This window comes from Mesitornis unicolor, unplaced genomic scaffold (genome assembly GCF_000695765.1).
Source record: "Mesitornis unicolor isolate BGI_N332 unplaced genomic scaffold, ASM69576v1 Scaffold54463, whole genome shotgun sequence".
Taxonomy (NCBI): domain Eukaryota; kingdom Metazoa; phylum Chordata; class Aves; order Mesitornithiformes; family Mesitornithidae; genus Mesitornis; species Mesitornis unicolor.
The window spans coordinates 4,225-16,452 of NW_010173688.1; the positions used below are offsets into that span (position 1 = coordinate 4,225).

The 12,228-nt window shown below is 38.9% G+C and overlaps 1 protein-coding gene across 1 annotated transcript; it reads left to right on the forward strand.

Annotated features, from left to right (window-relative positions):
• The first annotated feature begins 2,153 nt into the window (after positions 1–2,153).
• Positions 2,154–4,167, forward strand: LOC104535653 (pulmonary surfactant-associated protein A-like). The gene is given in 5 exon segments (XM_010180784.1): positions 2,154–2,301; positions 2,932–3,013; positions 3,784–3,889; positions 3,891–3,920; positions 3,922–4,167. Coding segments are annotated over 5 exon segments (612 nt in total).
• Positions 4,168–12,228: the final 8,061 nt, after the last annotated feature.

A 12,228-nucleotide genomic window follows, 5' to 3' on the forward strand; every position in this document is an offset into this window, starting at 1 on the left:
CATTTGTCTCCCTCCAGGTTTCCCAGGCCATCAGTCAGCATGTGAAACTCACTGATAGAGGCCAAGCCTCAACTGCTTCTCATGCTTACCTAACCTGTGGTTTCTTCCAAATGCATTTGAAGTGCTAAAGTTGTTCTTACCAAGAATGCAAAAGCTCGGGTTCTGCCAGTGACCTTTTCTAGGGCTCATCTGGACCCCAGTTAAGGGCTCATGTTTTCAGTTTGTTAGGTTCTTTTTCCATAAAACAATTAGAAAACCTCAACCAAAAGAACATTAAAAGCATTAAGTCAAACACCCAAAAGCTAAGAAACTTTAAATTCAACAAGAAAATTTAAACAAAGGTTACTCATGCAAATTTAAAACAGCTCTCTTCTGTCAAGGTACATACAGCTGGGTACCTCTTATTTATTTTTCACAGGACTGGTGCCTTTTCCAGGGCACTCAATAAACAATGCTGCAGGAATTAATCAGGCTTCTGTGGACACACCACCAATGACAAAGGACTCTACATCAGTTGATAAGTATGAAGGTGCAGGGTGCAAATGCAGAGTGCCTGTGGAGGTGATCTAGGCTTGCTTAGATTCAGTACCATCTCAGACTAATATGGATATTGCTCACATTTCCCACCTAATCTCAAAGCACTCAGCTGTCAGCCTTGCTGCAACACCAAGTTGCTGGCCTGACACCACAAGGATGATGTGACCCCATACATCTTATTATTTGTTTGAACTGAAGCACAGCCTCAAACTCCTTTCCTAAAAGTCTCCATTAGATAAAATCAACTCTCAGCTGAGAATAATTTTAAAGTGCATGGCAATGCATTTCCTTTTAGCATTGATCTGCATCTTGAAGCCTCTGTACTTACAGGACTGGTTTAAAAGTCATTTTCCTGTTGGATAAAACTGCTATTATTTATGATTTATAAATTTCCCCTGAAGTACTCTGTAAGTTATATAAGCATATACTTCTGTGGCTGTTACCTTTACATATGCTGCAGATATACCATTGCTTTTTGTCCTTGGTGCTACAATTATGAGATTCTACAAGACCTCAAGTAATTATCAGTGATAACTCCTCAGTCTGTAATGAAAATAATGTGGTGTTCCTGGTGTATACTGATGATCTCTTTGTTCTGGCTTATCTTCACTGACATTTACAATTTAACATTTGCACAGCCGTTCTGTGGAAACATTAGGTATTTCAAATATGTATTGAGAAATTGCTTTGTTCTGCTCCAGCGCTGGGTATTTTTAAATGTGTGAAAGAGTTTCTACAAATCAACAAAGTACCCTCAAATATTTTCCTCACATTTTAATTGTTTACCTCCTGAAGAGAACACCTCCTGCTTATCATTCAAGTTAAAGTTCATTAAATTTCTATTCATATGCAAATTCAAATCATACTACATGCTTTTTGTATTTCCTGTAGGTAACAAGATAAATCTCAAGTTACATGCTCTATAAATTAGACAATTTATAGGACTTTCTTATTTCATATTGGAGCTGCTAGGTAAGTTGAACATCTTTAAATTAGTTTCCGCATAAATTATGTTGAATTCTCTGTATCACAAGCCTTTCCATTTTATATTTTTTTTCTTTGTCTCTCAACATTTTTATTAAAACTTTCACCTAGTTTTACAGAGGATATCACCAGAGGTGAAAATACTTTAAAAGATGGATGTCACAATGAAAGAATAAGCATCCACAATTGTTTCCCTCTTACACCAATTGATAAAGACAGCATGCCCCAGTTTATCTTAACATGGCTTTCTCTTATTAATGCAGACATGTGTGTATTGCTCACCTGTAAAATTAAGACTGAAACCATAGTTTTTTGCATGGGAAAAATGGCATATATCTGCTGGTATCTGCTGTACAAATAAAAAGCTTTGATAGTTTGGGGTTTTGTACTCTGTAGCTTAAACTCTTATAGACTAGCAGACTGAGTATATTGGAAAAATATTTTAATTATTTGGAATAACCTAACTCTGCAACTACATCAATGACATACATGTCACTGAAGGCAAAGACTAACATACATAAAACTTCAAACCCAGACAGCAAAATTCTAAAATATTGCCTATTTAATTTTTTTTTAATGCTGGACTCTACTCTCAAGAGTAAAACAGTCTGTTTTACATTTGGCTTTAAAGAATGCTGTCTCCATGGTTGTTCCATAAAATCCTAGGAGTAGCTTGTTACCTGCTCCCATGTTATGCTGAAGGTTAACCTGCAGGAATTCCTCTACAGCCTGGCTTTGCACGTTTGCCTGAAGATGGGATAGAGGAATGATTTGTACAAGGTACATACAGTTACCATCTCCATTTTTATCTAGATGTACTATTGTGTTCCATTTTTATGTTTTGTAAACTCAGTGCTATGATGTATAATGTGATGTGGGCTCTACTTGATAGAAAACAAACAGATCTTTTTTAATTCCCTGTATAAAGATGCTTAAATGTCTCCTACTTAATGACACAATGGTTCAATTCACAGAGAAAAAGATACTCTTTTCCATAACACATGGCACAAGAAACTTATTGCTAGGCGTTAGGTTAGAGCTGCAATCAAGTGCTTGAAGAGCTTGAAAGATTCTGTCAAGAATTCCTAGATACAGTTAAAAATCAACTAAACCTACTGCATAAGTGCCAGTGTTTTGTTTTTGCCACTTCACTACAGAGTGAAGAATAACTCAGTTTGCTGATTCAAGTCTCCCATAAACATCACTGCTCTGCAGGTAGTTTCCAGGAATGCGTTCCCTGTCCTTACAAAGATCAATGTCTGAAAAAATCTCCTATTTATAACACAGCAGTAAACTAAAACAGGTCAAACAAACATTTTAAAAATTATTATTAATTTCACATTATTACCTCTGATTTATCTTGAAAGCCAAGGTTCCAATTGTAACACAAATAGATGGTTTTGTTCATAGGTTTTGTTTCATTATCACTGCTTGATAATGAAATGGGAGATACCATCTGTCAATTAAAACATTGGATTTCCAGACTTGAAGGAGATAATTTATCTGCCTTTGTGCTGCAGCTGGATTAGTGGGCATAAACAAAATGAGCAACAAAGTGGCTTCTTAGGAAAAAGGCAACATTTTCTGTGGTTTTATTACATTCCATTTATATTTTGCTCACTGGTAGATAGGAGAGTGGTAACTCTCAAATGAGGGGCAGGGATTAGTTTTTCATAACTAGTGAGAGACACCTAGGTAACAGCTCTGAAGTATGGGTGCAAACTAGCCAGAAATTTCAGATTAAAATCCCTGCCTATGCAGAAGTGCTCCATGGGCACCTCACACTCCTAACAGACAAGTAAACTGAACACTAAAAATACACCAAAACAGTCACAACCAGTTCACATGTACGATCCTACTCACTTGAGGACTGCCATATACCCTTGTATACTGTAAACCATTTCAGAGAGCTTAGACAGAACAGAGAGACTCAAAGAAAATGACAATATACTTTTTCCAAATGTAGAAATCTTCATTTCCTTCCCTTCTCCAACTTCTTTTGTGCTTCTCCTATTTCATTTCATGTATATTTATGAGTTTCTTCTCCTTTTCCTCTCCTCTCATCCTTTCAGAGTTCTTCTGGCTTTTAGGGGTTGGGGGTTTTTTTGTTTGTTTTCTTATCTTTGATTTGAAGTTTTCCTCTCCTTTAACTTTTCCTGGGTTTTATCTAAAGTTATGGAGAAAAATAGTGGGAATTACAATTGACAGCAAAGTGACTACAAAACAACACAAACAAGTTTAACAGCTTTCACCTCATCTTGCAGTCCTCCACTTGGAAAAGAAAATAACAGCATCTGGAGGAAAAATATTTGCTACCAATGGGAAAAAAGCTGATTTCCATACTACACTGAAAAAATGCAAAGAGGCTGCAAGGAGGGTCTACTGCCACTCCAAGGAACCCAGGGAGAGAATGATGCCATTCTGTACTTTGTGAAAAGTTTTAATACCTATGCCTACCTGGGGATAAAGGAATCCCTAATTTCAAGCAAATTCCAGTCCCCGAATGGCACACAACTGAACTACACTAACTGGCATTTAAATGAACCTTCTGGCAAAGGGATAGAGGGATGTGTGGAGATGTACACTGATGGCACTTGGAATGACAAAAGGTGCAACTGGAATTGCCTCATTGTCTGCCAGTTTTAGTACTGTTCCCTGCTGCTGTCTGGCAGGATCCCTGGAATATGCCTTCCTATCCCTTCTCTCTTCATTTGTAGGTAGTGAACACAGATAATGCAGCATGAAAAATAAGTCACTCTTTTCCAGCCTAATTTGTCTTTTAAACAAATGCCAGATGTAAAGAGGAAATTACTTATAATGAGAGCAGTGGCCATTTAGTCTGTTCTATTATTCATTGCTCACTGAATTTGACAGGATTGCCTATGGGTTCCTACTGCACTGTTAACCTGCTGACTTATTATAAAAGCAAAAAAGATTTCTTGGGCATGTACCTGAAGTGACTTGCAGCCACAAGATCTTCCAGCACCCCTTTACCTCTGAGCCTCAAAGCTGTGTGTATTTTGATCCTTTTCTGTAAGTTTCCCTCACAAAACCTACCTCTACAGACACTCCTACTACAACTGCTGTTGCTCAGCCTGCATATCTCTGGCCATCTTCACCTGTAACAGATTCCCTAAAATAGGAAATAAGCAGTGCAGCCTGAGTGACACAGCACTATGAGCACAAGGGGACTCACCCACTTATATTTCCAATGGGAAAGCTTTAGAGTCAGCAGGTGTTTATACCTGAAGAGCAGTGGCCAGAAGCCACCTGTCTTAAGCCCCACCACCAACTCCTAATCCCTTTCCTGACTTGAAGTGGAAGCAGCACTAAAAGCCCAAAGTCCTATGTCATGTGGGATGCGCGTGGAAGAAAACACACAGGAGCTGAGATGTTGCAGAGCCCATGTGGCTTGGGGAGATCAGTAGAGCCGTGGTGAGTTCAATTTTTTTTAAGCTAGATAGTAGGGAAATTCAGACACAGCTAATCTGTGGGCACCACAGTGCTGCTTTGCAAAAACTAATTGAGATTCCCATGAGGCTAAGCTTGGGTGATACCTACATTTCTGAACCAGTCTATACTCTGTGCTCATTGCAAAAGCTGCTCAGTCTGTACCCTCCAGCTCAAGTTAGAGGATTATTTAAGACAATGCTATCTCAACAGCTTTGTTACTGAAGTTAAGTATTCTCAAGGTTAGATGCACAGTCATGCAGTGCAACAGGCACATCCAGAGATGTGTATGAATTTTTTCTCTTCCTCTGGGGCAGCTGATTTCAACATAGCTTAGACAATGAAGGCTCTGCATAAGCTCCACAACAGAGTGCAAAGGCTGGTTGAGCATCCAGACATGCCTCCATATGTACTGAGTGAAATACCTGGCTATGAGCCACACTCTCCCATGAACTTTGTTAGTTCCAGCCTGGTCATGGAGAGCAGAGCAAGGAGACATCCAGCTCTAGAGCTAGACCACCTCATCTCACACTCTGTGTATCAGGGAGACAGAACAAAGTACAAAGCTAAGCGGGGAGAGAAGGCGAGCTCACAGCTGCTGTCAATGCAGGAGTCAGCAAAGGAGCTGCTTGGAGCTTCACAGCCATGCATATCACTGTAATTCCAGATCAGCAACTGCCTGTGCACGACATTCTTGCACGGCCTTAAATTCAATTACTCAAGTATTTTGAGTACGTGTTCTCAGCACCTGTTCTATGACAAGGCATGGATCTTCCTGGCCTCCGTTCAGCCCTCTGCTTGATGTCATGACCTGTGAATCATTCTTGCTGTTATTCTCTGCAAACTGAGCAATTTATCTTACAGGTATTTACTTAGGATGATTAATGCAACAGGGCTAACATCAAATCAAGCCACCTTTCTGCTTGAACAGTTTAGTGCCTGCAAGTGGTCTGCCTCCACAGGTTACTCAGTTATTCATTTCAGCAATATTCACATCCTTCATCACTATAATGCATACTAAATAGGACTGTTTCTCTTCTTCTGGGAAACACAAAAGTTATCCCAATATGTGCAGAGAGAAAAGCTTTGTGAGCAAAGTCCTCAGTTTATCCAACACATCTATTCAGGACTTAAGGAAAGCCACAAACTGTTAACTAATGCCTTGTTTCTGGACAACATAGCCAAAATATAAACTGCTGATTCCTGTATCATGCAAGGCCTAGGCAGACTGTTATGCTGCTATGTTAATCCAGTTGAAACAGGTACGTAGAAGGGAAATGAGGACTTTAGAGTCCGCAGGCACTGTTTCACTTTCAAACTCTATTCTTACTCGCAAATGTTTTGCAGCTCACCCAGTTTTCAGCATTGTGTGACTCCTGTTGAGAAACTAAATTTGCCACAGGCACGAGGAAATGGGAACAGAAACATCACCTCATACAGTAGTTTTCCACTCATTGTGTTCTAATAAAGTTTAGGAAGTTTACAATGATTAACATCAGCCTGAGAATGAAGTTGGAGCCTCTCAAACATTTAAAGCCATGGTAAGTTGTTTTTTTTTTCTTCTATCTTGCTTATCTCCAGGGGGTCATAGAGTCATCTAGAAAATCTCAAGCCAATTGCAGGTGTGTGAAAGAAAGTGGCTGCCTTCAGTGTCAGTCTAATGAATATGTGCTACAGCAGAAATGTTCCCCCACCACTCCATGTTTGGGCATTTTCCCCTGTGGTCTCCCTGGAAAGAGGGTAAAGGTCTACAGCTACAGATGCTGGCCCCCTTCTGACACTCCAGCTACTTGTGATAATAGATGAGGCCCTAAAACCTCAAAGCAAGCAAATATTTCTCACCCTGCCTGAATCTGCTCCCTCCAGCAATGCTGGTGACAGCAGGCAGGGCTGGAACCAGCAGTCTTGGCCTGGAAAGAAGTTTGGTTTGACATTTGCGCAGCTAATTTATTTCCTGTATCTGAGTGAAAGCGCAGCACAGCATCATCTGATTTGTACAAAGACAAGATTCCCCAAGGCTGGCAACTCTTTACTTCAAAGTTATTTTTCTGAAACACTTATGAACTTATTTTAAAAGCCTAATCCACCCTATCTTAACCTTAAATACTAGCTGTGCCTCATAAGACTGCCACCATTCACCATGTATTTACCAGCACTTGTGCATGTTCTGGACCACCCGGCTTGCTGGCAAGCCAAACTGTGTGACGTTCAATTTTCAGCCAATGGAGAACACTACTTCCAAAGGTGAGAGTAATGACACCACCACCAGGATTAAGTAGGATTAAAATCAGGATAAGCACATTTCTTGCAAATAAACTCATAAAGAAGCTTGGTTTTGGCAAGATGGATGAAAGATTAGTATCAAACATCAAAGGTGGAAGTCACATGTCAAGTTTTGGGGGAAAGCGTTACTGATTCTACCTTGTACAGTAGAAAACATTTTTTCCGCAAAACAAGTGTTCAGAATTTTTTTTTAATTCTATAAAATATATCCATTAAAAAAATTATCCTTAGTGGTCATAATTTCCTTAAAAATGTCTTAGTTTATATTTTCTGGTTTTTGTAGGAGTTTAAAAAAAATATATTGTCATTTAGGTGACTTTGAGGTCCAAAGGGGCATGCTTGGAGTCTGAACTTTGCTTTCTGTAGGTGCAAACATACACCCCTTTGGTTATCTCCACTGCAAGACAGATAGTTGCATAGATTTTAATGTCCCCACCAAAAGGTTTTTAACCCAGGTTTCAGTTTGGCCTTATATCTTTCCTTGTCATCAGACAAGTGCCACATGCAATACTGTGTACAGGTAAGAGGGACATTTCTCAGGAACTGTGTAGTGCCATCTCCACAAGCATGGAGCAAAGCCAGAGCCAGCTTAGCAAAGCCTCTGAAAAGTTTTCTGTGTGCTTTTTACTCTGTGTAATAGGCATTGCAGCAGCCTGACCACAGCCATGATTTTTCAAATATTTAAATGAAGCTAAGCTTGTAAGCAGCAAAGGATTGTTGAACATATATACACAGCTGGAAGAGAGTTGGGTGCATGAACCCCTTGGATCTGCAGTAACCTTAGGGGTATCAGCACTCATGCTCTGAAGGCTGCATGCGTTACTCATTAAATATCTCAGATTCTGACTGGTTATTATTATTATGAGATTATTAACTTGTGAGTAAATAAGATGGTTTACAAGGAAAGCCCAAGTAGTTTCCTGGCAAAAAAGGACCATCATTTTTCACTACAAGTGGCTGTCTCCTAAAGCAGCTTGTGCATGTGTGAACATTGTTTTGCTGATCCTAAGCAAACTGCGGTCAAGGCTTCACCCTTTCTTTGGAAAGGCTTGTGCCACTTTAAGAACACCAAGTGGGAGGTGATACAGGCACCACTGTACAAACAAGTACCTGTACACCCTACTGCACTCACCTGAGCATCGCACAGCGGAGGGGACGCTGCCCTCACCTTCCCTGCTTTGGCTGGCAGGTTCAACACCAACTTCTCTAACACACACCCTCGCTGCCTGGCAGCCGACAATGGACACCCAAAGCAACTCAATTTTACCTGCAAGACACCTTAAGGACACTGAGAAGGTAAGAGCGGACAGGAAAGAGCTGAATAACTGCAGAACCATGCAAACTTTAGAGGAAGCCAGAACTTATTTCAGGTAGTCAAGTTGGGAAACGTGAAAACATTCAACTCAAATTTAACCACTTGCTGGTCTTTCTGCAAAAATAAGGGGATATCTAAATTATTTCTAATTTGGTTATGAGGTTGTCACCAGGGAAGGGATGAAGAGGAAAACAGTTGCTGTTCATGTAATTTATTTTAAGTTGACTAATACCAAAATTGTTTGCTAAATGGTTATAAAGTTATGTCTGCAAGTGCACTGCATAAAAAATAACAAAGGATTGCCTTAAGTCAGCAGACCATCAGCTTGTATAAGTTTATTCAGAAGTGTTTGAAGTCTAAGTATTTCAAACCAAAAGAAGTCTACTTGTCTTACAGGTGTATATAAACCCTCTTTACAATACACTCAAGAGTCAGAAAAACAATAGACATATGCCAGGAGCTCTAAGACAACACACAAAGCCACCTTATTAGATTAAATTCAAAAATTAGAATTTGTGTGTCCAGAAAAAGTGATCTGTCCAGAAAACACTTCTCTTGCATTTTAATTTTCCTTGTAGTCACCTGCTTACTTTGGAAGTGAGGTGAAACATAGTGCAACTAAAGGCATGGTCAGCAAAAAACCAGTACTGTGCTGTACTATTTTTGTATTATTAAATATGCTGTGTCTTCATCATAACTTTGTAACATCTTCTCTGAAATTTTATAGGTCTGATTTCTGCACCCAAACTTCATACTTTTTAAAATTCTTTACGATAGATTTGCATCCTGTAGTGACTTTATTCACAGAAGGCTAAATGTACACAGGTTTTACTTAAAACTAATCAGACTAAACTACGGCATGCTTTATAAAGGCTGAAATCCTTTTCAGAATGAATACCAAAATATTTATAATTAGCATTTTATTCAGTTGTTGCTTGTAGAGGAGATATTTTTAATACAAGCAAATTCAGTGATATTTCTTTTAATATTTTATGACAGAACATTTTCATAACACTTTTTTCGTTTGAAAGGTTTGGCCCTCTAGGGATCAAAGCGGTATTATTAGATCTTTCTGAGGCTTCACAAAGTTGAAATGCAGCCTTTTCTCTAAGGTACTAAACTCATGAATTTGATTTCTGTTTTTTACAGGAATTTTAAGTGACACTTTCAACTTGCAGTAATAGTTCTCTCTTGATCACCCTCATTTTGAGTCAATTACTGTGCAAGAAATCCAGATCTCAACCTTTCACGTTCCTACTGTTTCCTACCTCTGCTTATGAAACAGTCACAGAAGTGGCATAGGAATTCACCTTTCTGCAGCTGCACACTGTTACAAGGCACACAAGGACACTGCAGCAGTGATGACCTCTTCAGAAAACTAGCCTATACTTGTGTAAGTATATTTAAATATTAATAGGAATCTGGCAGTTATGTTAGAGAAAAAGTACACAGTGATTTGTTTTCCCTACTTGAAGGCTAAAGATTTAAATCACTCACTGACTGGAACGGGCAGCAGAACAAGTTCATTGCTGTTGCTGGTTTAGCCCTTTTGACTTGTTCTTCCATTAAAATAAGTACATGCCTAGGAGAAGATGTGATCACACCTCTGCAAGATGGTAAGTGTTCTGCAGCTCTAGTTTTGCTAAAGCAACTGTGTGTCAATCTGTGCAGCTCTCACATCTAGATAATAAAACTCCCACATAAAGAGCCCTGTTTGTATAAAATACTAGAATTTCAATAACTTTTTTTTATAATCTGAGATACTAAATTAGCAAATTTTAATGGAATTGCTGATCTGCTAAAACATAAAAATATTGTGTAAAGATATAACTTGTATTAAATCTTTAACATTTCAGATAGACATTTTTGTTTAGTACTATTGATTAGGATTTTCATCCAATTAATCTCCACTAGGCAAACTAGTGATTCATCACTGCCACTTGATTACATAGAGATAAGATCATAACCAAGGTATTCCCAAAAAGTCCCAATACAACTACGTTATGTAGAAGTTCTTTCCTACTGTATGCTTTAGCTTCAGTCTCTTTCAGTAATAATGAAAATCCAAGCTTATTCTGAATGGGACCCTGCCTTTGGGGATGGAGAAGGAAAAGGGAAGGATTGATTCTCACTTACTTACATATAACTGAATAGTGCAATGGATGGCTTAGAGCTTTTCTAGAAAATTTGTATTGGCTGATTGGTTTTTCTTGAAGAGACAATCATTTTCTTTGATGTAGGAATAGATTTTCTCTTCCCTCCTCCTCCCTGAAAGCAGAAAGTGGAAGAGGCCCAATTGTGATTGCTTGACAAGACACATGATAAACGTCAATACCGTGCTACCTGCTTCAGGGACAGCAGCAAAACTGTATCTCCCAATATGCATTTCCAGACAGGTATTGGCAAATGATACTTACTGCTGAGATCATATGCCTACATTTGTCAGTATTTTCTTGCCTACAGGAACATCTGGGGTAGAACCTGGTGCTGTTGCCAAGAGTTTCAAGCAATACTAGAAACAAAAATCTTAGAGCAGGCCACCCAGCACAAAATTAAGCAGCAAATTCACCTGTTTGGACACTAGTCAAGGGTCTAATTTCCTTGATGTGCTTCCATAAATACTCAGTCACACAAGCCTATAAGCAAGTGTCAGCCTGAGGCATGTTTATGCTTGCTTTACAAATATTTAGCAACAAGGTTTTTACACAGTAAGAGCACTGAGTAGTTCACTAGTGGGGAATCTGTTCTGTTGCAGGCACCTGCCTGAAGTCATGCAACTCCAGAAATCATTTGAGTCTCAGGTTTTACAAAGAAACATGTAAATACAAGAGTAAACCTGAAATGCTGTGTTGAGGAGATGAAGGAATTGCAGTTTTTTTGTTGGAACTGACAATGAGGAAGGTTATTTGTCTTTGCCCATATTTCTTGTTTGTTTCAAATTAAACAAGTCTTTTGCTCTCAGGTGCTCTTTGATTGACATTAAATGCTGTAGTTACTAATCAGAATATGCTGGTAGAAACAAGATAAATAATTCAGTGATATGAAACAAGCCTTGTAGACTTTGATCCAGTTGGCCTTTTGGTGGCTGCACTTACAGATTTACTAGGGTCTCAAAGATTTTTTTTAAAAATAACCTTCAGAAGGCAGTCTTAAAGCTTTACACTACTTCTCTAAACTGCAAATAAGGATTTTTCGCATAACAGAATTACTACCTACAGCATTTGGCTTCATGATACACTAAGGAAGGACAACCTCCTCCCAAAGTTGGGATAAGGGAATTAATACATCTGGGTTTTCATAAAGTTTTCTCTACTGTTGTCTAAAATAAAAATATATTCATAAGTAATTTGAAGAAAAAACGAAAACTTAGAGAAAACTGACTTTTTAACATGTTTGTTACAGCTAGAAACAAAGATTACGTTCAATATAGCAATGACTGCAGCAGGCAGGTGGAGAACAACAGGGGTAGATTCCTTGCAGGGCAGAAGCCACAAGGCAGCTGTCTCAGCTGCACTCTGCCCATCTACTTCACTGGAAGCAAGCAGCCCATACCAAAGAGTCAATCTCCCCTCTGCCTATTTGTAGTTTGCTTTTTCCTAATAATCAAAAGTTAAGACTTCAAATGGTCAAATAATGTCTGCTGGCATTTCTATATTGCA